This window comes from Macrobrachium nipponense, chromosome 47 (genome assembly GCF_015104395.2).
Source record: "Macrobrachium nipponense isolate FS-2020 chromosome 47, ASM1510439v2, whole genome shotgun sequence".
NCBI lineage: Eukaryota > Metazoa > Arthropoda > Malacostraca > Decapoda > Palaemonidae > Macrobrachium > Macrobrachium nipponense.
Window position 1 is genome coordinate 16,544,640 of NC_087222.1, and position 27,115 is coordinate 16,571,754.

General features: G+C 40.2%; 1 protein-coding gene and 1 pseudogene across 1 annotated transcript in view; both read right to left on the minus strand.

Annotated features, from left to right (window-relative positions):
* Positions 1 to 6,343, minus strand: part of LOC135204550 (gastrula zinc finger protein XlCGF8.2DB-like) — an 8,999-nt pseudogene extending 2,656 nt beyond the window's left edge.
* The window catches only part of LOC135204734 (gastrula zinc finger protein XlCGF8.2DB-like), a 42,604-nt gene continuing 20,492 nt past the window's right edge, over positions 5,004 to 27,115 (minus strand). Inside the window, exon 2 of the mRNA XM_064234892.1 lies at positions 5,004 to 9,362. Coding sequence (XP_064090962.1) covers positions 8,054 to 9,034 — 981 coding nt within the window. The 5' untranslated portion in view covers positions 9,035 to 9,362 and the 3' untranslated portion in view covers positions 5,004 to 8,053. The remainder of the gene's footprint in view (positions 9,363 to 27,115) is intronic.

The following is a 27,115-nucleotide window of genomic DNA, read 5'->3' on the forward strand; positions in this document are numbered from 1 at the left end:
GTATAAATCAACTACCACTCAATGGCTGATGGATTTTACATTTTCAGCATACTTTGTCTATACTGAAAGATTATTTCCCCAAGGATAATCTCTCTACCTAGTTCCTTATGAATGCTCTCTGGTGTGTATGCGCACGTGCTCAACCACGAGAGACTTCTGAGCAAATGCCGCCTTCTAAACAGACTCACATTTGTTGGCTTCTCCCTGGTGTGCATCCGTATGTGTTTCAGGTGATTTCAAGTGCTTGCACATAGCTACTGACGAATTACCTCACTCCAGTATGGCAGTCATGTGACTGGTGAGGTAACCCCTGACAGAGAAGGCTTTCTTGCACTGACCACAAGTAGATTTCCTCCCCAAGTGGATAATGTAATCTCCCTGTAACCAGTACTGACTCGCTACTCTAGAGTTTCTATTTGCCTTAAGAGTTGCCAGAAGTCATTTATGGCCCACTGAAGGATTTGAACATTTTTCATTCAAAATTCAATCAAACTGTATGGCACAAAATGTCAATCGACAGGGGATGACACCCAAAAATGGCCCTAAAGTTATAAATAGTTGTCAGTTGACGCCACCAGGTCACAAAGGGTTAAAGAAAAAGCATAGGCATGAATTTCTCCCATAAGGTATCACTCTCTCTAAGATCACTATGACCACCAATATATGATATGGTATGAAGAAAAAATCATTGTCAAAAGACAAAGAATAATAATATTGAACAAAAGAGAATCACTCGAAGAAACAAAATAAAAATCAATAAAAATTCATCTAATAATATTATAATAATAATCATAATAATAATAAAAGCCCTCCAGTGAAGGCCGCTTTGCAAGAAACACCAGCTACCCTTGTGCAGTAATAAGTGGTACAAACACCAACCTGAAAGAGTGATAGAAAACGAACAGGCAAAGATCCTCTGGGACTATGGTATCAGAACAGATAGGGTGATACGTGCAAATAGACCAGAGGTGACGTTAATTGACAAAATCAAGATGAAAGTATCACTCATTGATGTCGTAATACCATGGGACACCAGAGTTGAAGAGAAAGAAATGGAAAAAATGGATAAGTATCAAGACCTGAAAATAAAAATAAGAAGGATATGGGATATGCCAGTGGAAATTGTCTTCATAATTCTAGGAGCACTAGGCACGATCCCAAGATCCCTGAAAAGGAATCTGGAAAAACTAGAGGCTGAAGTAGCTCCAGGACTCATGCAGAAGAGTGTGATCCTAGAAACGGCGAACATAGTAAGAAAAGTGATGGACTCCTAAGGAGGCAGGATGCAACCCGGAACCCCACACTATAAATACCACCCAGTCGAATTGAGGACTGTGATAGAGAGAAAAAAAAATAATAATAGAGATAGAAAGTCTTTACCTGTATTGAGGAAGATGATGTCATTAGATGATTTTTATCTTCTTCATAATTATATTACATATTCATAAGAAGAATGACAAGTAGAGACTACAGAGAGAGAGAGAGAGAAAGGGGGATAGATTTTCAAGGAGAGACAGATCGAAAGAGAGCAAAAGTGATAGAGAGAGAGAGAGATTAGGAACATCTGAGGGCGCTTCCATCTCACTGGCGTTGCAGACTTGAAGGTCGTCGTCATCTCTACTCATAAAGAGTATACATATATAAAATCATGAGGTACGGAGTCAATTAGGCCCATATAGGCCTACATATTCAATGCAATCAGGCCTATAAAGGACCCATTTTATACTGATAAAGACTCCCTGAATATTTCATAAAGACTTGCACCTTTTTGTATAAACTGATACAGACATGAAATAGTTTTATTTTAATAGGCAGTTTAATGATTAAAATATATGTATAAAACATGATACAATCCATCATACAGGGCTTAAACATTCTAAGATGTCAGCTTAGGCCTAAGTTGCAAATACCATAGTCTAAAATGGGTTTTTTCCCATAGGCCTAAGCTCCAACTAACCATAGTCTATAATGGTTTCCTCGCTAACCTGAATAGATTGTAGCAACAATTTATTATTAAGTCTAAGTAGCCTCATCTCTTGAATGTTTTATTGATTTTTCAGAAGTAACAGTCTGCTAACTAACAAATCCCTCATAATATGTATAGCCAATACGTACTACTTGAATATTTTCACGAATCATGATGAGTAACCAAGTCAGTAATAGTGATAAAAAAAATTATAATAATAAAAATACATAATACAGTAAAATAACAAAAATATAGCAATAATAATGTCACTCAATATGTAAAGTGAAATTTCACTCATTAAATGCATCCTTTAAATAGGTCTAAGTGTGCGATGCCTACGAATTATTTGAACATTATAAATGATAAAAAAATCTTTCCTTAACCCTTAATGGATTTAGTACTACCTTTAATTAAATCATATAGAATTCAGTGGCATTTGTAAAAATTTCACAATTAAAATGTTCAGAATATTCTTGAGAGATTTTGTCGAGTCTTCTTATTCTATCCAAGATGTCATTGAGTGGGAAACTGGACTAAAATATTTAGCACTGAATTCGTCACATTGGAGATAAAGTGGTACCCAATATATATATTATAAACCCACATCTCTAGGCCTATCAAAGTGTCAGGACTATTATACCATTTATTTAAAAGACTGACCTCAAATAATGATGTTTAAACTAACTTAGTTTCATCTAGAGATCCAGATCAGATCTCCAGAGGTCTAAATTATTTGTGGCTTATTACTGCATATCAAGTCTGCTGTCAATATGCCTTCAGTCATACCTTCATCTGATTGGGATAACAGTAGGTACTTGAACTAGCCGTTGGTAACTTCCTCCTCAACCCAAGTATTTTATAATAGTTTTAGATATTTTCCCCTTCCCCAAACTTCATTATGCAGAAACCATGCAAGCATCAAGATAAATTCAGTCTTTGAGAGATCTTCAGGTAAACGAAGTCTGTCTCTGATGAATTGATCGTATTACAGAGACTGTGATCACTTGCCAGACTTCTGGGCTTTTTCGAATGAATGAAGAAAAGTAACCTCACACAAAATCAAGTTGGGATGAATCTGAGAGTTAAGAGACAGTAAGGCAAATATAAGCAGAGGGTTTGTCTTATTGTCAGGGACCTCCCCTTGTCAGAGAAAGGGGCAGTTGCTTCTATAATCTCTAAAGATAAATAGAATGGTTGCTCTATTGCAAAACCCAACTGCATCGGTCGCCAGTTCCAGCATGTGATGGCCGGATCCACTCTGCCTGAAGGAAGAGAAGCCAGTTACTCCCACATTCATTTTCGTGTCCACAACTGTATGTCTAAGACAACATGCAACCTTGTCCTGATAAAGGAGCCGGATGAGCTACACAAGTTGCTGAGCAGCCACCACAGGTCCAAAGGAGTAGTTAGCACAGTCATTTCTTTTAGAGGTTAACTGCCAGCTACAGAAACAGTTAGGCTTGCAGTTTGAATTAAGAGGTAGCTACCTGGTGAGGTTATCACATTTTAAACTTCTCCCTCATAGCAGGAAATGTTTGTTGGTTTTGTAATATTCTGTTTTTATTCAGACTTTTTAAACTTATTCGATTCATCAAAGAAAATAATCCTGCAAAGTGAATAGAGTATAGTCATCTACACAGTTCGCCAAAGGGCAGCTGTTACGTGAATAAAGTTGGTGCATTGGGACCACAAGGAAAGATGCACTTCAATTGGGAAGAGGTGCACTGGGACCAGATACTCGGTGCATTCAGACCACATCATGGTGCATTCATTCACTTTTGGCAGTGTAGAATATTATTCTGATATTACTTAAGTTTTAATAGGATCAAATGAAAAATTTTATTTGTGTATAAAGAATTTTTATTATCTATCAATATTTTCAAAGTTTATACAATGAAATAAAATAAAAAAGAGGTTTAATCTAATCAGAATAACACATTACTTTCGTCATTTACATAACTAGTCTAGTCTAAACACTTCAGACTGGTTAACCTAAAACAAAATACTGCACAGTCTACTGTATTTAGTGAGTGAATACAAGGCATTAGGATTTACTTACAAATGCTTTAGCACATTCTTTGTAGAAGAATAAAACCAAGAACAAATAAGAAAATAATCATATAAAAATGCACCTAAATTTCATTGAAGTTTAATGAAGATATCAATCCTTTCTATTTCCACTAAGAATAACATTTCATGGTAATATTCAAGCTTGCAAGTACATATACAAGTGCATATATGCACAATGCTGAATAACAAAAGGATGAAAACCATGTCAGCCAAAGACAATACAAGAAAAGTGGAGAAGGCAAAGGAACATTTCTTAACCTAGCACTGTACAGTGTTCATTAAGAACAATTGTAAGAAAAAACTGAAAGTCATTTATTTTACCTTTGCATAAAGGTTACACAACCATTTTGCATCAAATTCACTCTGGCCAAAATACTTTGGCTCTGCCTTGACTTCTAATAAAGACTGCAAATGAAGAGCCTTCATCTGCATTTTCACTCAGACCCTCCTCCAGATTCTCCTTCTCTTCTTTGAGTAACAGCAATGATGATGGTCATGAATTGGATAATAAAAATATAAATATGGGTTTTCTTTTTATCATCCCTTAAGTTGCTGTTGCTTTTTTTTCTATAGATTTTGCAGACTAGTTCACAAAAATTATCCCCCCATCAAGTGCAACTTACTTTGGGGTGCAAAACATTAACAAATCTGTCAGTGCAACTGAACATCCTCTCTGATGAGTGACTTTGCTTGTGCATTTTGACACCTGAAAAACAGTCTGGCATTCAGAACCAATGACTGTGATTTGCAGAATACAAGACAAAAGTACAACATGCAGTGTAAAAGAACAATATCTATCCTCCATGAGTGCAAACATATGTTATAAGTCTACAAAAGAAAAACTGTTTCAACATTGTGTGGAAGAATGACATCTTTCTTAAGTAAACACATTCATTCTAGGATGAACTTATGATAAAAAAACTAAATGAAAAAAAGACTTTCAGAAACCAAAGTGTAGATACAGGATATGACTTCTTTCTAGCAGGAGTTTTCACACCCCTTTTGACACAACCTCATTCAAAACAGACGCAGGAGTCAAGTTAAATAAAATCATGTAATAAAAACTACTTGGACAGAGATCAAGTAAACAGTTTCTGTCTAGTGTGAATTCTCTTGTCTTTTGAGAGGACTTGGTTGAGAAAAACTTCTTTGACATATAGAGCAACTATATGGTTTCTCTTTCGCTTATGTTATTCTTAATTTTTCAATTTATATCAGGGGTGCAATGGGCCCCAGGCTGGGGTCTATGGATCCACCTCTATATTCCACTAGCCTTATATCCAAGGCTCGTTTTAAGGTGTTTACCATTGCTTTGAGGGCAGCAATCTGCACCTCATTTATACTGGGCAACTTCGTATACCCTGGAGATATTTTCTCAGATTTTTCTTTATAAGTATTTTTTTCTATTTCCTTCAGTTCCCTTGTGCTTTTCAGGTCATTCTTCTGGTCTTGGTATTTTATTATTTATGCCTTTCAGCTCTATTGAGGCCAAAGTCACTGGTTACTGTCAGATCTATAATCTTTGCTGTTTATTCCTCCTTGTTCCAGATCACAATATCAGGTCTCATAGCACCTCCTTCTATATATCTTCCTGTTGGCATTTCCTTGTCATAAAAGATGGTAAAGCCCTATTGGAGGTGATTGGATCTGGTTCATGCTCCCACACTTCCTTTCACTACAATTCTGTATTCTTTACATATTTTCCAATATATATTTACAGATCTTGTTGTGTGAGATTGTGTAGTGACCATCTGCAAGCAGGGTCTTGCAGGCTGATATCAGATGACTAACACTCTCAACCACTGCATGACAAAACATACACTGGTCAATTGCTGATATGCCTGGCATTTTCTTGAAGCCGTTTGTCAGGAGGCCTTGGTCTTGGGCTCCTATTATCAGTCTCTCCATCATAACCTAAGATCTCCATTTCCTATCCATCTAAGTGACTCTTCTTTGTCAATGTAACTTTTCCAATTCTTCTTGAAATCTTCCTGTCCTTCCATGGTCTTTCTGCCTTTCCATTTTAAGTCTCTCCTCTCTGTCACTGTATTTCTGCTTAGTTGTCGTAGCTATTGTTGCTGTTGGTCTGGTTGGTATCCTCTGTGTCTTTTATCAGATCTGCAAAGTTCTTAGACTGTTTAGTTATTGATGTTAGTTGGCTCAGGGCTTCATTATGGTGTTGGGCAACCTTTTTGATATTTTCATCCTCAGAACTTTTCAAGCACTGCCCTATACTTACTATTGGTGCTCTGTAGGCCTGGTTGATCTTCAGACAGGCCTAATCCACCTTCTCTGTGAAGGAGACATGTTCTATCCATACACTGGTGCCTGTATGTGACTTCATGTAGGGTGAGAATCTTTTAATATCCATCCTGTCTAACTCACCTTGTGGCCAGTCTACAATGCCAAAACCATATGTCACCAATGGTATCACCAGCTGGTTTATGGCAGTGATCTTGTTCTTTGGTGTTAATTCTTTAAGTGGCTGATGTATTCTTTCTTTATCTTATCTCTCACTTTCTTGTGTTCTATACCAGTGTTTTCTTCTATTCCCAAGTACTCCTCTGCCTGGTCTTCAACAGATATGCCTTCCTCTATCTTTATACCTTCAGATGTTACTCTCTTCCCTCTCTTTATTGTACTCTTGGCACACTTGTCCAACCGAAATTCCATGCAGGTGTCATTTGAGAATTGGTGAACTGTCCTAACTTGTTCTTCCAATTTTTCTTCTGAGTCTGCAAACAACTTCAGGTCATCCATGAAGAGTAGGTGGTTCACTCTTTTATTCTCTTTTCTGCTTCTGCTTTTGCTTAGGTCATAGCCAGTGTTAATGTTGTTCAAGATTTTACTAAGCAGATCTATGGTCAAGCAGAATAGAAGTCGTGAAAGGCTGTCACCCTGGAATATTCCTCTTTGGATTTTTACGTCTGGAATTACTATCTGACCCCCTTCCTGGTAAGCTCAAGTTTAACAATGAACAGGACAGCGAGAATACTGGAGATCATTTCTTCTTTTTATTTACACCAAAGTTTCGGGAATCCTTTCCCCTTAGACAGAGTGTGGTCTTCCACTTACTCATCTGTGCTGCCAAGAAAGATGTTATTTCCTCATTGATGTTGTCTAATTCCATACATTTGAATATCCAGGTGCACAGCACAGTATCAAATGCCTTCTTGTAATCTATCCAAGCCATATTAGGATTCCTTTGTCTTTTCTCACAATCTTTTAATATTGTTTTGTTTATTAGCAGTTGATCTTTAGTGCCTAGTTTGTTTCATGTGCATCTCTTTCGTTCTTTTTTCCATATATTTGCCTTGATCTAGGTGTTAACAGATCTCGTTTGCTGTGACTCCTGTGAGGCATTTGTAGGTTGTTGGAAGGCAGCAGATGGGCCTATGTTTGTTAGGGAGCTCAGTTTCGGAGCTTTTAGGGAGAAGGCTGGTATTTCTTGTTGTGAGCCACTCTTGAGAAGGCTTGTGTATAAGTGTGATGTAGTGCTGTGCTCTTTTTTAGCCAGAAATTGGGGTCTTGCTATTACTGTTATCTTGAAATTATTATATTCTTTTATTTTTTTTTTTCTTTTTTGATGGTGAACCTTAATGGTGGCATTTGCTGTTTTTAGCTGTTCTTCTGCCTAATGGTGTCAATCCATGAATTCTCTTGGTGTTGTCTAGGGTCTTCAAACAGTGGCTTCCAAAATTTCTCTAGATATTCCTTGCTCGGTGATGTTCATACCTCCACTGTTTCTTTCGTAATCTTCCTATACACAATCTTTGGATTTTCACCAAACTGCCTATTTATCTGTTCTACTTTTATTTTCTGTTGTTTGTTTCCTCTTTGTGAAATTAGGGCCTTTATATTGGCTTGGTGTTCTGCCAGTTTTCCACTGATTTGTTCATTCCCTATTCTGTATTTTTTCTTTATTTTCCTTATTTTCTTGAGCAGATTTTGTGAGTGATTTTGATCTCTCATATAGTTGGTCATTTGAGAGATCTCTGCCTTAACTGGTTTATTTTATCATGTTGTTTCTTTTTCCTCTCCAGTATGCAACCTCATATGACTTGTAAGACTCGATTTGTGGGAAAATGATTTATCACATTCCTTGCACATGAATGGCTTCTCTCCAGTGTGGATTCTCATATGACATGTAAGATGATATTTCCTGGAAAATCCTTTACCACATTCTTTGCAAATGAATGGCTTCTCTCCTGTATGGATTCTCATATGACTTGTAAGATGATGTTTCAAGGAAAATGCTTTCCCACATTCCTTGCACATGAATGGCTTCTCTCCAGTGTGGATTCTCATATGACTTGTAAGATGATATTTACTGGAAAATCCTTTACCACATTCTTTGCAAATGAATGGTTTCTCTCCCGTATAGATTCTCATTTGACTTGTAAGATGATGTTTCCTGGAAAATCCTTTACCACATTCTTTGCAAATGAATGGTTTCTCTCCCGTATGGATTCTCATATGACTTGTAAGATGATGTTTCCTGGAAAATCCTTTCCCACATTCTTTGCACATGAATGGCTTCTCTCCCGTATGGACTCTTATATGAATTGTAAGACTATCTTTCCTGGGAAATGCTTTCCCACAGTCATTGTATATGAATTTCTCTCTGGTAGGATTTGTGATATCACTTGTAAGATTTGTTTTCTTATAAAATGCTTTCTCACAGTCAGTGGATATGAAAGGCTTCTCTCTATTATCACAGATCCTTCTTTCTTGTTTTACTTCATTTTTGCAAGTTTGCGGATGTTTTTCATTCACTGTTGAATTCATTTCATATGAATATTCATCATCTTCATTAGACTCACAGAATTCCTCTGGCTCTATTTTGATGTCCATCAATGGATCCAGAGACAAAAAGTCTCCATCACTGGTTCCACTAAAGGCAGCCAGGTTGCTGTTTTCTTGATTTATGGAAGGTAGTGATAATACACCTTCAGTTTCATTTTTCAAAGGAAATTCTAAAGAATGTCCTGGATTCATTTTAGCCTTATGTCCTGTGCTGTTCTGTAATGACAATATGTTCAATTCACAACTCTTAACACAAAATTGATTACAAGTAATTACTGAATAAATCTGATAAAAATTAAGTACAATATCTTGAAGGACTACAACCAGATTTCTCCGGTTATGTATAAATCTAACATTCAAAACAATTTTACTTGTTTAAATTTGTTAAACCTGCGTTCAATAATTCAGTGCTGTCTATACAATTTAAGTGTTGCTATTGGTAATGTTCCAACATGCATTTCCCAAAATCCTGATGCTAATCAAAACTGACGAAGGAAGGAAGATTATTCTGAGGGAGAATCTGAAATCAAAGAATGCAACACAGAGTTAGGAAACATAATGCCAGAACTGAAGCAGCAAAATAATCGATCAAATTCAATTCAGGTTCCCATAAAGGTCTCAGGCCGATTAACAAAGCGTGCATTTGATAGTTCTATCCAAACATGAATGCAATCCTACCAAACGTGTCCAGACACAGCATCAAAGAATTCCTGAGGTAACAATGCAACAATAGATTAACAGTTAATAATGATGCCCACCACATCGCATCTGTAAACATTCTTAGCTTCATATTACAATACAAATTACTTATGAAGATATCTAATTAACAAATCAAAAGCCAAGAATAGAAAATGCAAGAGACCAGCATAAGAGTTTTGTGGGGTAACAGCAGGAAGGGTACAGTACACAGCAAATGCTTAATTATATGTGATCCAGCTATACATAACACCATATTATCCACAGATGCGGTAGATAATAATAAGAAAAAATAGTAAGGGTGAATTGAGTAGTAATTTGAAGAGAGATGAAAGTTTTCAAATTAGTTTCACTGATTGTTATTGTGGATACAATGCATGAGTAGCTATTATAACCAGCAACTCTGATGACGGTCTTGGAAGGTATGTGCTGCTACATTTCTTCAAATATGACATTGTTTTCAGAACTAAACGAACCAGAGCTTTTTATGAAGGAGTATCTTTCAGTGCATGTTGGAAATGGGTTAACTGGTGGTTAAGAAGATTGAGTAAGGTAATGAACAAAGAGGGGTAGCTGCAATGGGAGATATGATATAAGGTTTATGTTTGTATATCTATGAAAATTTCATATTACAGCATTTCCTCAATTAGTGTATCTGCATATGCGTGGCTTGCGACTTGGCAATATATTCACATTTAACTCCAGCCCACCAAAATGTACATGAATGTATACATACATAAATAAAAATGAATACAGTAAAAAGCCCTTTTGGTTTTCAAAGCTGCAAAGGTGGAATGACTACAATTTTTTTAAGTAATTTGTATTTTTCCTAATATACAAACCTGAAGGTCTTTACATATGGATATAATTGCAGCGCAAGCTGGGAAAACAGCTGTTTAATTTTAAATAAATAAAGTGGTTAACTATCAACGGTAGGGTGGGAGTCCTGCCCACTCCTATCCTTATGCTTCACTTTAACCTTTTGGCTCAGGTAGCAGAATGAGGGCTGGCTTGAGGTGGGCAATTTATGTAAAGACCTGCAGGTTTGCATGTTCAGAAAAATACTAATTACTTAAAATATTTGTAATTTGTTCCTAAACAAATATAATCCTTCGTTCTTTACATATGAAGACTTACTTGTTGGTGAAAGGATTCTGAGTAAATCTCCGAACTGACTGGTACATCAATTCACCTGGGCCTCCTTCCTGGTCATGTAGAGCAGAGGAAGGAGTCCTGTGCCTCTGACCTGTTGAGCTTATGTGATGTTCAACTGCCAGTCTTCTGGGCCTTGCGAATTAATGGGCATGTATAGCATCATTTATTCAAAAAGGGTTTGGATGAACCCCTCGTGTTAGAGAAAATAAAAGAATAATAAAACCAATGGGTTTTATTTAATTGTCAGCTCCTCTCTCCCTTTGCTAGAGAGAGGTGATGGCCATGCACTTATTAACCTACAGACTTCTAGATTATAGACACGATACCATACTCAATTATATAGCTCACCTGCATCACACACCAACCTTCCCTCTGCCCTACAGGCGAGGAAGAGTATAAAAAAATAAAGGGAAGAGAAGGAGGCCAGTCACTCACTTACTCTCTCTCTTTGTGACTGAAAAACTTAGGCGAGATGCTACCTGTCTCTCTAGGAAGCCGGGTTAGTTACACAACTTCTTGACCAGCCACCAGAGGACCTAAGGAAAAAGTGTCCATAAACCCATGGGCAATGTCCCGAAGGTAGAAGGATGTGAATATAGTTTTTCTTGGAACACACTCCCACCCTTAGTACTTGTGGAAACGACAGGTTCTTCCAGAATGCAAGGGACAGACCAATGCCCCTAACCTTGTAAGCTCTTACTCAGAAAGTACTCCTAACTACCTCGTCAAAAGCAGAGTACGCTCTTTTGATTTTGTCACCAAGCCAGAAAATAATCTTGTTCCTGGACACCTCTTCCTTGGTCGAGCCAGCACTAACAAAGAGTCGTCGACACTCAGGATGGAGATCTCCAAACCTCTTTAGCTAGCTCCACAACACTCAAACTGGACATAGTAGTATATTGTCTTGATCACTACCAGCAAAATCCTCTAGGAAGGGGATAAAAAAGAACTTGAATCTGGGGTCAGGAACCGATGGATTCTGAGTCTTCGTTACGAATTCTGGGACAAACTAGAGCATGACAGATCCTCATCCCTTCAAGTGTTTAACACTGAAGGAAAGTCCATGAAGTTCACCAACTCCCTTTGCCAATGCCTGGGTAAGTAAGAACACAGTCTTGAAGGTCAGAACCCTCTTGTCTGACAACTCTCGTAAAGGCTTTAGGGTGCACAAGTCAAGCTCTGTGAGACAAGAGTCACATCCCACTCAGGGGGATTGAATTCCCTGGGAGGGCAAAACTATTTGAAGCTTCTCAATAGCTTGGAGATCTCCACAAGGAAGAGAGGTCGACACTCTTCAAATGAAGGATTAGTCCAAGGGCAGCTCTGTAGCCCCTGAACGCTGACACGGAGAGGAACTTCTCTCAGCAAAGAAAGACAAGAAAGTCTGCGACATGCTGAAGAGGAGATCCAACCGGAGAGATACGCCATCAACAACACCAATCATAGAAGATGACCCATTTCCTCTGGTACACAGACACTGAGGATTTACAATGGTATCCAGAGGTCTTGGTCGCTGTGTGACGAGAAAATAATAATAATAATAATAATAATAATAATAATAATAATAATAATAATAATAATAATAATAATAATAATAATAATAATAATATCCTTTATTTCAGCTCAGGGCCATATACATGGAATATACAAAATATAGACATTAACATAAACAATCTAGACACATGAGACAACATGAGAAAAAAATTAATAATCAGCATTTATCCACAAAATAGCTGAGGTAGCAAAAAATATAGTAATCATAATAATGGTAATAATAGTAATATCAGTGAGAAAAAAAATGGATTGAGAGTTACAACAGTTAGTGCACAGATTATATAACTTAAATTTCAACTAGAGACCTTAGGTGGATTACAGTAGTCAGGTCCAGAGGGCTAAATACAAAAATTGAATGTAAACAAACTTGAACTTGATAGTATTCACAGTAACAATGAAAAAAGTAAAATATCAGCAATAAATATAATAATAATGACAGAATCTGCCGATGACATCTTGCCAATACAGAGATTTAAGTCCTTTAGGGGACAAAGGCATCATTTTCCCATCTTTCCAACAATATAGATCTTCTTCTTGCTTCACTCCTTAGGATGCTTTGTATGAGTGACTTGCTGCTGTTTCTCACTCGGGTTACCAGACTGGACATTGTTCGCCTTACAATAATTTTTAAATTGTCCAGGTGGTTTTCTATGAACATCTGTGTGGCGGAGTGGTAGCGGGGAGTGTTTGTGAGGCATCTCAAAATGTCTCATGGTCTCTCAGGTATAGTTCGTCCAGAGGGAACACCCATAGATACTGTAGCAATACGAGCGGAAGAGCAGCAGTTTCATGTCTCGGTGACAGAAGACAAACCTCCTTGCAGTCATGTTGCCAGTTGCATATAGTTTACGACGTCTCTGCTCAATGTCTGCCGTATCTTTTAAGTCATCGGTGATAATGTGACCCAAATACGGAAATTCGTGCACAATTTCCAGCCGATGGTTTCCGAGGACAATTTGTGGTTCTGCAATATGTTTAGGCAGAGGACAATTTGTGGTTCTGCAATATGTTTAGGCAATCTCAGGAGTAGCGGCATGCACTGGGTCTTGGTTTCATTGTAAATTATATCAAATTCCTCTGCATATTGGCGGCAAGTGTCAATGAGTCGTTGAAGACCTTCCACTGATGGGGAAATAAGAACTATATCATCGGCTAACAAAGGTTGTTCATAGTTGTTTCATTGACAGTGCATCTGATTGGGAGTGAGTTAACTTTGACATTCAAGGCATCTGTGTATGTATTAAACAAGTATGGAGATAGAATGCCCCGTTGCCGAAGCCCGTTTGGGGAGCCGAAGGTGTATAATAATAAGTTACCCCATTTGACACAATATTGCAGTGTGGAGAACCAACAATGTAAAATGCCAATTAGATAAAGGGGTGTGCCTCTTTTATGCAGCTTCAGGGAGAGCTTCAGGTAGTTTACCCAGTCAAATGCTTTTCTCACATCCACAAAACAAAGGAAAACAGGAGAGGCTGATGATAGGTAGTAGTTCAGCAATTCTTTCAGTATGTAGATGCAGGTGTCGGTTGAGTGGTTTGCTTTAAATCCGAACTGGTTGTCAGTGATGTGCAGAAAGGGGAGAAGTATCACTAAAAGAACCAACTCAAGTATCTTCAATGCGATCGTTGTGATTGCAATCGGCTGGTAGTTGCCAGGGTCAGCTGCATCCTTTAACTTGATTTTGATTAATGGAATCAAGTGAACTAAGAGTAGGGAGTCTGGAAGAAACTGGTGAATTATGCACACATTGAATAGGGCAGCTAGCAAAATGTAAACTATCAAATGGCAGAATTTGAAAGCCTCTGCGGGAAGACCATCACAGCTGGGTGATTTATTATTAGGTATGCTGTTTATGGCATCGCTGATGTTACCTGGCGTAATACGGTCTGCAAAATGAAATTGAATGTTGTCAGTATGGAGGTTATCTACATCCCTTCGAGAATCTTGATCATTTATGCAATTCAGGATATTGTTGAAGTGATCACCCCACATACTTGCGATAGCCTCGTCTCTGACTGCTTCCCCTACTCTCTGTGATAGCTTTTTAGTTTTGGGATTTAAGGACTGGATATCTTTCCAAAGATGGGGATAATCACCAGCATCTAAGTTTCTAGACATTGCATCGGCTCTTAGTTGTTTTTCATCTGCAGTGCTTAAGAGCAGGTTTGAACTGCACTCACACCTGTCTCATTAGTAATGCAGTGTGTCCTTCCCTCGGGCTACCATTTTGCCTCCACAGTAAAAACAGTCCATCCAGGTATATTACGAGAATTGCCTTGACGAAATCTATAGACAGCCCTGCCGAAGCAAGCATAGCGGAGATCATGTTCGAATAGAATTCATTCAGATCCCTCCTGTGGTGGTCATATCTACAATTTGTATTGGTACAAAATATGGTGTCTGCCGGTTGAACTATTGACCGCAGCCTGGTTTCCATGGTCACCCTAAAGTATCTGGTTTTCTGTTGGTTTTTAAAATCCTGGTTTACTGCTGGTGGGTGGTCAGTTAGTGGGTTCACGGTAGGGAGGGATGGGGTACTGAATGACATCTGTAATGGGATGTGATCGTAGCCCGTTGCAAGATCGTAGCGAATATTGCAGGTCATAATAGAATCATGAAGTTGTGGAGATGTGATGTCCAGCCAGGAGGTTGTAATTGCGTCCGCTCTATTATGTATATATGAATAAGAGGGAGGGAGGGAGGAGCATTACATCGCTAATTTGGAGAGCATAATTTTGACAGAAGCGAATAAGTTCATTATAAAATTGTTTTGTGGGGTGAGAATTACAGTCTCCGATTATACAAATATGATCAGCAGGAGAATCGTGAATAATACTGTGTAACTCCCCTAGTATCATGCAGTTATGATCAAAATTATTGTTATTTTCCCATGGCATATAACCATTAATTATTAGGATTTTAGAATTCCCTACTGTCACTTGAAGCCCCAGCAATCTGTCACTCCTATAGGTCATCACCTTTATCATATTGTCTAACGATTTGTGCCACAGGAAAGAAAGGCCCCTTTTTGGGTGACCAGCTATGATTTGATCTGTAACTTGCATCGATGAAGTCGAGAAAGCTCTGAAGTCTTCATGCATTGAATCGCAGATGACAAGGTCATGTGGCCAGAAGAGTGTTTCTTGCAATGCAATGATGCCTTTGAAGTTTTTGCAAAACATTTATAGGAGAGGAATGTTCCGCATGAAGCCAAAAATATTCCAAGAGATTATGTTTAATGTATCCATGGTTACTCACGAAGATGGGGGATGAATGCGCTGATTGTGAATTACTACGTGACATCTCTTCTCAGGTGTCGGGCAAGGTGAAACATGAATGTTGGGCTCCAGTCCAGTGGCCAAATGAGAGGTTCTTCTCTTCTTTCTGCTTGTTTGTATCTGCCAGCCGCCAGACCCGTCAAGATCACTCTCATCTGCATCCATGATGGGGGGTTGGGAGGGAGAGATAGGGTGGGGAGAATCATGAGGGCTGGTAATCATCACCCGAGATCTATCTTCCACCGGAGGCACTGGGGAGGGAGAAGAAGTTGGGAAACCAACAGTCCCCTCAGAACAGTCTGTAGGTGATAGGGACACTTTCGCGTTGCTGGGAGGCGAGGAAAAACTGGATGCCACATTCAAAGGAGTCTGGTGGCTATCCGTGTGATTGTCTATCAATTCCTGCATTCCTTTGATCGCATCCCAGACCCGTGCGAGATTATTTGTTTCCACAGTTTTAAGACTGTCTAGGGATTCCTGTAGTCCTTTGATAACGTCCCAAATTCTTGAGAATTTATCATTTCTCTCCTCGATTTTTTCCGAGTTTTTCCAATTATTTCTGAGAGGGATTTTGCTGTTTGGAAGGCATTTTCTGCCATGAGGTACACTGCAGGTAGGCTTAGGTCAGCAGGCCCCTTTGGAGGCAGATTGTAAGGGTCATCAGCGTAGATTTCCACCAAGCAGGTCCTTAGCCACTTAGTGATAAAAGATATTTTCTTGTGAGAGGACAGGTTTTTCATGGATCACTCCTTGAAAATGCTCTCTGGTATCAGATCTTTGCATTTCGTACATGCAACGTTAATTTTCTCATTGGAGAAGACATCACTGACAGATCGTATGACGGACTCGAAGTGGGAATGGTTCGATTGGTATATTATAAAGTAAAGACAATTGTTCGCGAGTACGGAACTTGTTTGTGGGGCACAGGCACTGGTAGGTGCCAGGGTCACTTGCGCAACGGTTGTAGGTTGGTCAGATGACAATTTTCTGGTAAAGGAAGAGTCAGGCACTAACACATACACTGCATTCTTTTAACCATTTTCCAGGACCAATAGGCCTCGAGTAGCTGGGATTTTAGAGATTTTTAAGGCACTGATAAAGTAGATTTCCACGTCCCAAATTCTTGAGAATTTATCATTTCTCTCCTCGATTTTTTCCAAGTATTTTCCAATTATTTCTGAGAGGGATTTTGCTGTTTGGAAGGCATTTTCTGCCGTGAGGTACACCGCGGGTAGGGCTTAGGTCAGCAGGTCCCTTTGGAGGCAGAAAGAATATTAGTATATTTGCAATTGCACAACACTCTCCGGCTTACATGCCGGGTATTACGAGGAGACACTATTAACTTATTGCTTACTATAAGAGGTATAGTCACCAAGGGCGAAAAACCCTTCTTTTCTGTAAAGAAATGCAAGAGAGACTCCTACACGTCCGCCCCCATACAAAACAGCTGGATAGTCTTCAGGCGTGAAGTGACAGTTCTCTCACAGCCTGGTGATACCTCCCTATGAGCAGCTAGTACAGCAGGCTGTACCAAGGGGGAATCTCTCTTGGTACCTAGGAAAGTAGAGCTAGCAGGTCTGGATACCACTCGACAAGTGGTCACTTGGTAGCAACCAGGATCATCTGAGATTTGGGGTGATCATGACCCTGCTTATCACCCAACTAATCAGACAAAATGGAAGAAAACCATAAGCCTTGGAGATTGTCCCATGGGTGTTGGAATGTGTCTTCTATTGCTGTCCATGGGTCTGAAACAACAGAACAGAACGCCAGGAACTTTCTGTTGTGCAAGGTTGCAAAGAGGTCTATGGGTAGTAAACCCCAAAATACTGAACAATCTTTCTGTAATGTCTTGGGTGTAGGGACCACATTGTCCCTATATCCTGACCCTGGCGACTGAGCTTGTCTGGAACTATGTTCTGGTTCCCTGGGATTTACCTGGCTGACAGCTCTACTTATCGTGCTACCACCCACTCATGAACCTGCATTGCCAACATGTGGAGCTGAAGGGAAACCAATTCCTCTACTTGTTGACCTATGCCAATACTGTACAGTTGTACAGTAATACCCCAAACTTAAACAAGGTTAGGTTGTAGACCACCTCGCGTGAGGAGGATTTTCCCATAAGTTCGGCACAGTCTCTAAAAATGCTCATAAATGCTTACTTCAAGAGTTTAAGTACTTAATATGATCTTAACCATGCTCCATAAGTATTAAGCTAACTTTTGAATAAAATTAAAGTTACTGTAATTTCATTTAAAAATTAGCTTAATACATTGTCCTTGAAAAAAAGTAAATGATTGGTAAAACTATATGAGTGTATGAAGACTACAGACATACAACACAGAGAGAGAGAGAGAGAGAGAGAGAGAGAGAGAGAGAGAGAGAGAGAGAGAGAGAGAGAGAGAGAGAGAGAGAGAGAGAAATTATTATTTTCATTATTCAATGTAATTTAATGTAAACATAAAAGCTTGAAAACTTTTGCAGGTTTTTTCAAGAGTTTGAAAATGTTGACTTAGCTTTCGCACATCTTTGAAATATTCTTGTATGATAAATAGTTATGTTCCAATGAAAAGTTTGTGCTATTAAGAATTCACACAACTCGAATAGCGTAAGATTGAGGTATTACTGTATCGTTGATATAAACACCATGGAGTGCCCCCCATCACCAGATCCTGAACCTCATGTAGAACCAAAAATGCCACCTCAAGATCCAGATGTGGAGCTGTCTAAAGTCCTGGTTCCACACACCTGAAACCAGCAACAAACAGAAGCATCTCGGGATTGGTTAGCTGGCCTCCTTTCTCCTTTTTTAGGCACTTTTTCTCCCAGTCACATCAAACATTCGGAAGACTTTTGTCACAAATTCAGAGAAGCACATATACCACTTCACAACATAAAACTTTTAAGCCTTGACGTAGACTCCCTATTCACAAAAGTACCAAGTACAGGACGTTCTTCAGTTTTTAAGGGAAAAATTATCCCCCTATTCAGATCATTTCCCTTTGGCACTTGACAAAATAATAAAGTTAGTTGAATTATGTGCATCTAATAACGTATATTCATTCGGGGAATCATTCTACAAGCAAAAATTCGGGTGTAGTATGGGTAGTCCTTTAAGTCCTATTTTAGCCAATCTTTACATGGAATACTTTGAAACTACAGTAATAAATGCAATAAAACCCAAAAACATGCTGTGGATGAGATACGTGGATGACATACTAACATTTTGGGATAATAAGTGGGGTAATTTTAATGAATTCCTCTCAAAATTAAACGCATTAGTGCCCAGCATCAAATTTAAAGTTGAATGGGAAACAGACAACAAAATTCTTTTTCTTGATGTTTTAATAATCAGAGACACGACAGAATACAAATTTACCATATACAGAAAACCAACGTTCTCACTTTCATATATTCACTACTTTAGCTATCATGACAATACTATCAAGATAGGTGTAGCTAGCAACCTATTCTTAAGAGCCTTACGAATTTGTTCCCCACCAGATTTCCTGGAAAAAGAATTTGAACTAATTCGCAAGCAACTTTCATCTTTAAAGTATCCTGACCATATATTAATTGAGAAAGCAATTCAAAAAGCAAACGTAATTTTCTACCGACCCCCTAAAGACAAGACCAGAGACACACCCAACAATAAAATAAAAATTCCCCACCTGGAGACGATTAAGAGAGTAACTCACACCCTTGGGAAATCCAACCCTTTTGCATTTACCTACCCAAATACCTTAGCCAAATCCCTGATTAACGTCCAACAAAAGACATCTCCCAAAGACTCTGGGGTATATGAGATCCCATGCCAGGACTGTGACCAATCTTACATCGGATTTACAGGTAAATCACTTCCCAGATTAATACAACACAAACGGTCAGTTAGGTATGGACAACAGAACTCGGCTATTTTCAACCATATAAATGAACATAACCATAGAATAAACTGGAATATGTTACGTGTAATTTATAGCAGCAACTGCCGGTACAAGAGTCAAATGATGGAATCGGCCTTAATAAAAGAGAAGCAGGTAATGAACATCTCAAAAGGGAATTGGATATCAGATATCGTCGACGCAGTGTTCATTCAACCAACGCTTAAGAAGATTAAAGGAAGATTATCACGCGGGGGTGACCTAATTGGCTTACTTGTGGACGAATCTCTTGGTATACAAATACCACCTTTTCTGTAAACTTTTCTCATTCATATACCTGAAGAGAGAGACAGCAGTCTCTGAAATATAGTACTTTTCTCTACATTTTGGTGTTTTTATGGGCTCCTTTTATTAGATGGAATTCTGTTGTTACCAGAACATTTTACCAGTCATATATATATATTATATATATATATATATATATATATATATATATATATATATATATATATAATATTAATATCTATATATATCTCTATATCTATATATATATATCTATGTATATAATGATATATATATATATATATATATATATATATATATATATATAATATATATATATATATATATATATATATGCTTCTATATATATATATACTATCTAATAAAAAATATATCTATATATATAATTATATGAATATATATATATATATATGTGACTGAGGAAGTGAAAGATCAAATCATCAGAGATATGAGAAGAAGGAAGAGATGAAGGATAAGAGAGGAACAGGACGCACGAGAGAGTGGATACAGAAATAAGGAAGTAAAGTCAATAGTTCGTAGTCGGAGAGAAAGAGGTACCGACGCCGAGTAAACCCCCTAGTGCTTTGAGAAGTAATCCGCTCTCTTCAAGTTTCAAGACTAAGTCATTCCTTCCTGCAGTACGAAGATAAGAAGCCCATCAGAAGTTTCTACTGTCCCCTTTGGGAAGTCCTCGATTCAAGCACTGCTCTCAACAGCTTTAAAACTGGCTAGCAAGTATTTTACTACTGCACTGTTTCCCCTTTTTCACATATAGTCAGATTTAATTTGGTTATGTAAATAGGAGAAACCATTCTGCATTTATCTTTGTGAATAACCTTGTAAATAAACTTCAGTTCAGTTTGAGTTTCTTTCTTCATTTGTATCCCGTGTTTCAATTGTTGGTGTTGAATCCTTTTTTTTTATATAATAAAGAACGTGAGCGGATTCCAATCCGTAACAAGAACCAGTGGGCTGAACAGCCACCTTCTCAGAAATCACAGCACTCACTTTGTTCTGCGCTTTTGAGAGGCATGCTCTCCACAAAAGACCTGGAAGAAGCGCCTAATTCCATAATCACTTAGCAAAAAATCAAATTCCTCTTCAAATTTCACATCAAGACTGGCAATGGTGTCGGGTTTGGAATCATGGGACCTTGAAATGGGGAAGCAATAGGATGTTGAGCAGGAGTAGGTAAATCCTGAACTACTAAGGGAGAATTCTCTACAGAAGACCTACTTTTGGCTCTGAGAACCACCTTTCTCTTCCTATCTCTAGCTAGTTTATCCAAATGAGATTTTAATGCTTTCCATTTAGAATTATCCCAATCCATACATCTGAACAAGTCAATTCCTTGGAGCAATCTTGCCCATACATTTAATGAATTTGGTGTGTGAATCATAAAAGAACTTGTTTAACCTAGTTCTATAACATTCTGAGCAATACCTAATGCATGAAGAGCTACTATGACATAACTGACTAATTATGTAAGCAAACCCCAAAATAAGCAAGTATGTCACCATAAATACTGGAAATATCTAAACAATGATGAATGATGACCACCAAAATCACCAATCTTAGCCGGGAGCCGGCAGAAAACAAATTGGTTCTCTACCCAGCTATGTACCCATCGGTCCCAAAAGCGGGCGGGTCCTATCCACCTACACTAGCAATGGTGGCGCCACCACAAAATTTGAAATATTTTGACGGCCGTAGTAGGAAGCTTTCAGTTACAGGTAAATACTTGGTAAGTTACATATGTAAAATTGGTCGTTACACTATGTCCTAGAGCAACTATGGCCAAGAGCTTGCCAGGACTAGCCAATCATCAAGATACCTCAGAAGATGCATCCTGTGTGAAATGGCCCAAGCTGAGACAAGGATGAACACTTTGATGAACACCTGGGGAGTGGTTCTGAGCCCGAAACAAAGTGCTTTGAACTGGAACACTGTAACCCTGAAGGTTAAGCGGAGGTACTTGCAATACGACCGATGGATGAGTATTTGAAAATACACATCCGTGAGGTCGAGACCTAGAGAAAGCATACAATAAAATCTCAAGAGTATTAGTGATGGTTTGGTGTTTGAAGAAGAAGAAAGTCCCATAAAAGTTGGTTAGGCTGGTTGAGATGATATATCAAAGATCGATCGCAAAAGTAATAACAGCAGTTTGGGAAAAAGAAAATTTTGAAGTTAGTGTTGGATTACACAAATGGTCAGCATTAAGTCCATTTTTGTTTGTGCTGGTCATGGGTGTCTTAAGTGAAGAGATCAGGAATGAAGAGCTGTGGGAGTTGTATGCCGTTTATCTGGTGATTACTGCCAAAAATGAGGAAGACCCACACATAAGTGTTGGAGAGTGGCAGGAGTCTTTAGAGAGGGGTGGTTTAAAGGTGACAGTGGGTACAAATTATATTTTTGTAATAAAATGTTTTTTTTTTTACATACCCATTAATTATATAGCTACCAGTTTCCTACCTATGGCGCCCTGACAATTGAAAATCTACAGTAGCACTAGTGTTGGTTACGGTGTAGCTGGAATACCCCGCCCACTACCAGGGCTTACATAGGGAACAGCCTGGCAAAGAGCTTCAATTCCTTTTGCACTCTAAGGTCCACATGAGGGGAGGCGGGTGGGCTCCGATTATATAATTACTGGGTAAGTATATACACCTTATTTTAGTATAAAAATGATATTGTAATGATACAATTAAGTTTGTTCATACTTACCTGGCAGATATATATAATTAATTACCCGCCCACCTCCCCTCAGGAGACAGTGGAAATAAAAATTATGAATAGAAAATGGGAATGATTCCTGATACCCGCCTCCCAGCGGCGGGAATGGGTACTAACCACCTGACTCCCACTACGTGTGTCGTAAGTTTTAAATTCTGTCGGTGTCGGAAATTATCAGCTATATATATATCTGCCAGGTAAGTATGAACAAACTTAATTGTATCATTACAATATCATTTTGTTCATGCAACTTACCTGTCAGATATATATATAGCTGAATCCCACCTTTGGTGGTGGGAGAGACAGAATAGAGGATTTAGGAAACACATATGTGCAGATAATTGATATCTTGGTTCCTTACCTGTTAGCATAGCTGGCTTCGTGATTACTGCCACGTACGTCTGCTTGTGCTACTAGAGTTGCCAGCAAGGTAGAGACCTATGAAGCTGGTGCACTCCAGATGATCTGTCAACAGGTGCGAGACCACGACGTGACTAGACCATGGACCATACTAATGAGGGCAACGAGACAAAAATACCACCACCTGGCTTAGTTTACCAAAGGTATCCCACTTAACTAAGCTAATGGAAGGGAGACCCGCCCCAGGCGGTCACCCCACAACCATAAACACAAATTAAAAACCCCCCTAATCCCTAAAGGATAGGATGAGTGTTACCTCCTGCCCCCAAAACAGTGTCTGCAGCAATGTATGGTCCGAGGGAGAAGCAATTTTCGTATGTCACTTTCACCTCCCGCAGGTAGTGTGAAGCGAACACCGAATTGCTTCTCCAAAATGTGGCATTCAAAATATCTTTGAGCGCCATATTTTTGTGAAAGGCTACCGAAGTAGCAATAGCTCTCACCTCGTGAGCTTTTACTTTCAGAAGCTTTAAATCACTATCACTACACTTATTATGCGCTTCTTGAATCGTATTCCTGATGAAGAACGCCAGTGCGTTTTTCGACATAGGAAGATTAGGTTTCCTCACTGAACACCACAAATTGTCCGATGAACCTCTGCAAGCTTTAGTTTTCTGCAGATAGGACTTTAGAGCCCTGACAGGACACAGGAATCTCTCACGTTCGTTTCCAACTATATCTGACAACCCTTTGATTTCAAAGGTCCTCGGCCACGGGTTGGAAGGATTCTCGTTCTTTGCTAAGAACATGGGACTTAAAGAACACACCGCACTACTTTCTGAAAAGCCAATCTGCTTGCTAATGGCCTGAATTTCGCTAACCCTCTTCGCCGTCGCCAGAGCGGTTAGGAAGATCGTTTTCTTCGTCAGATTCCTGATAGAAACTGAATGAAGCGGTTCGAAGTGACTCGACATCAAATATTTGAGCACCACATCCAAGTTCCACGAGGGTACTTTAGGCTGGACTACCTTCCTAGTCTCGAACGATCTAATAAGATCATGAATGTCTTTATTATTAGACAAATCGAGTCCTCTGTGCCTAAAGACTACAGAAAGCACGCTCCTGTAGCCTTTAATAGTTGGAACAGCCCAACTTCACTTCCTCTCTCAGATAGAGAAGGAAGTCAGCTATCTGGCTCACAGAGGTTGTGGTGGAGGAAATGCCCTTCTTCCTGCACCAGGATCTGAAGACAGCCCACTTCGATTGGTACATAGCGATTGAGGAGGGCCTCCTTGCGGTGGCAATCGCCTTCGCCACAGGTCTTGAAAAACCCCTCGCTCTGGCCAACTTCTTGATAGTCTGAACGCAGTCAGACTCAGAGCGGGGAGGTTTTTGTGGTACCTCTCGAAGTGGGGCTGTCTGAGTAGATCTTTCCTTAAGGGTAGAGTCCTCGGAAAGTCTACCAGGAAGGACATCACCTCTGTGAACCAGTCGGCTGCCGGCCAGAAGGGGGCGATGAGTGTCATCCTCGCTCCTTCCGATGCCGCAAACTTCCTCATCACTTCCCCGAGGATCTTGAGCGGGGGAAAAGCGTATATGTCTAGGCCCGACCAACTCCAAAGTAGGGCGTCTACTGCGACTGCTCCCGGGTCCAGAACTGGGGAGCAATAGAGTTGAAGTCTTCTCGTCCTGGACGTTGCGAAGACATCCACCTGTGGACAGCCCACAGGTTCCACAGCGACTGGCAAACCTCTTGGTGAAGGGTCCACTCTGTCGGCAACAGCTGTCCTCGCCGACTGAGAAGGTCCGCCCGAACATTCTGTACTCCTGACACGAACCTTGTCAGGATCGTGACTTCTTGCGCTTTTGCCCACAAAAGGAGTTCCTTTGCGATGGCAAACCAGAGAAGGCGAGTGAGTTCCCCCTTGATTTCTTAGGTATGCCAGCGCTTGTGGTGTTGTCCGAATTGATCTGAACGACTTTGCCGGATACTTCTTCCTGGAAAAACCTGAGAGCCAGATAAATGGCTGACAGCTCTTTCAGATTGATGTGCCAGGACACCTGTTCCCCTCTCCAGGTGCCCGACACTTCTTTCCCTCCTAGTGTTGCTCCCCAACCCGTGGACGACGCGTCGGAAAACAACACTAGGACGGGGTTCCGAAGTTTGAGGAGAGCCCTTCTGCGAGCTTCCGAGGATCTGACCACCAACTTAGGTGATCCTTCACCTCTCTCGTTAAACACAAGATCGCCTCCAGATCTTGCTTGTTCTTCCAACTGTTGGCTAGGAAGAATTGAAGAGGTCTGAGGTGCAGCCTTCCCAGAGAAACAAACTTCTCCAGTGAGGAAATGGTCCCCAGCAAACTCATCCATTCCCTCACCGAGCATGTTTCCTTCCCCAGAAAGGTCGCCACTTTCTCCAAGCATTGAAGTTGTCGCCCCTGGGACGGAAAAGCCCAAAAAGAAAAGCCACTGAGTCCATCTGAATCCCCAGATAGACTAAAGATTGAGACGGAGTCAAATGCGACTTTCGAGGTTACCAGAAGCCCCAGGGACTTTGCTAACGTCATGGTCGTGTGCAGGTCCTCCAGACACCGTTCCCGCGATGAAGCTCGAATAAGCCAGTCGTCTAGGTAGAGAGAGATCCGTATATTCTCCAAATGAAGCAGCCTTGCCACGTTCTTCATTAGAATGGTGAAAACCATCGGCGCTGTGGTCAGACCGAAGCAAAGTGCCCTGAATTGGAATACCTTCCCCTTCAGGACAAATCGCAGGTATTTCCTTGATTGGGGATGGATGGGGACGTGGAAAAATACGCGTCTTGGAGGTCTAGTGAGACCATCCAATCCCCCGGTCTCAAAGCTGACAGCACCGATTGAGTTGTCTCCATCTTGAATTTCTTCTTTATCACGAAGAGATTAGGCTGCTGACATCGAGGACGGGTCGCCACCCCCCCGAATGTTTCGGCACCAGGAACAGGCGGTTGTAAACCCTTGCGATTCCAGGTCGAAGACCTGTGCCACCGCTTGCTTCTCGATCATTTGTTCCAGCAGATCGAAAAAAGGCACTTTCTGCTTCTTCTTCCTCGATAAGAGGGAGACAAATCCTTTGGTGTTGAGGATAGCGGGGGTGACTTCAAGAACGGGATCCTGTACCCTTTCCTCACGACATCCAGCGACCAAGGGTCGGCATCTCTCTCTTCCCAGGCTTTCGCGAACCGAAGAAGCCTGGCTCCTACCGGCGTCTGAAGGACTTCCAAATCACTTCTACCTACTCTTTGACGGAGCAGGGGTTTTTCCTCTGGAAGAGCCTCTTCCTCGGGAGGCTGCTTTCGAGGAAAGGTCCAGCACGAAAGGGCTTCGATTTCTTGGCAAACGAAGCTCCAGAAGATGAAGCAGCTGCTGGACCTTCTAGAAGACTGAGCCAGAAGATCTTGCGTTGCCTTTTCCTGAAGGCTTGAAGCTATGTCCTTAACCATAGCCTGGGGGAAGAGATGGTCTGAGAAAGGAGCGAAAAGCAAGTCCGCCTTTTGCGTTGGAGAGACGGATTTGGCCGTGAAGTTACAAAAGAGCGCTCTCTTCTTGAGAATTCCGAGATAAAAATGCGTAGCCAACTCCTCAGAACCATCCCTGACGGCCTTGTCCATACAAGAAAGTACGCTGGACAGCTCCCCCAGACTAATAGTATCAGAACTCCTTGACCTGGCATCTAAAACTCCAAGACACCAGTCGAGAAAGTTGAAGACCTCTAGAATCCTGAAGAGGCCTTTTAGATGAAAGTCGAACTCGTTATGGGTCCACGTGACTTTTGATGAAGACAGAAGGGCTCTTCTGGAGGCGTCCACGATGCTCCCGAAGTCACCTTGAGCAGAGGCTGGTAGTTTAACGCCTATGTCCTCTCCCGTCTCATACCACATGCCTCCTTTACCGCAGAGTCTTGAAGGCGGTAAAGCTAAAGAGGACTTTCCTGACGCTTTCCTCTTCTCCATCCACTCATGGACTTTCCGGAACGCTTGCTTCGTGGAAAGCGACTTCTTCATTTTAATGAACCCCGATGCCTTCGTTGCCTTAAAAGAAGAAAATTGAGAAGGAGGAGTACGAGGGGCTTCCGGTTGAAAAGTTTCTCCGAACTCCGACTGTAGAAGACGCATCAAAACTTTATAGTCCGATGAGACAGTAGCTGGTTGCTGTTCTTCCTCTGCTTCTACTAAATCATCGCTAACTCCTTCCTCAGAAACTGGAGAAGTAGGAGGAAACTCTGAAGAAAACTGACGAACAGGAAGGGTTCCTTCATCCACCTGAACTTGC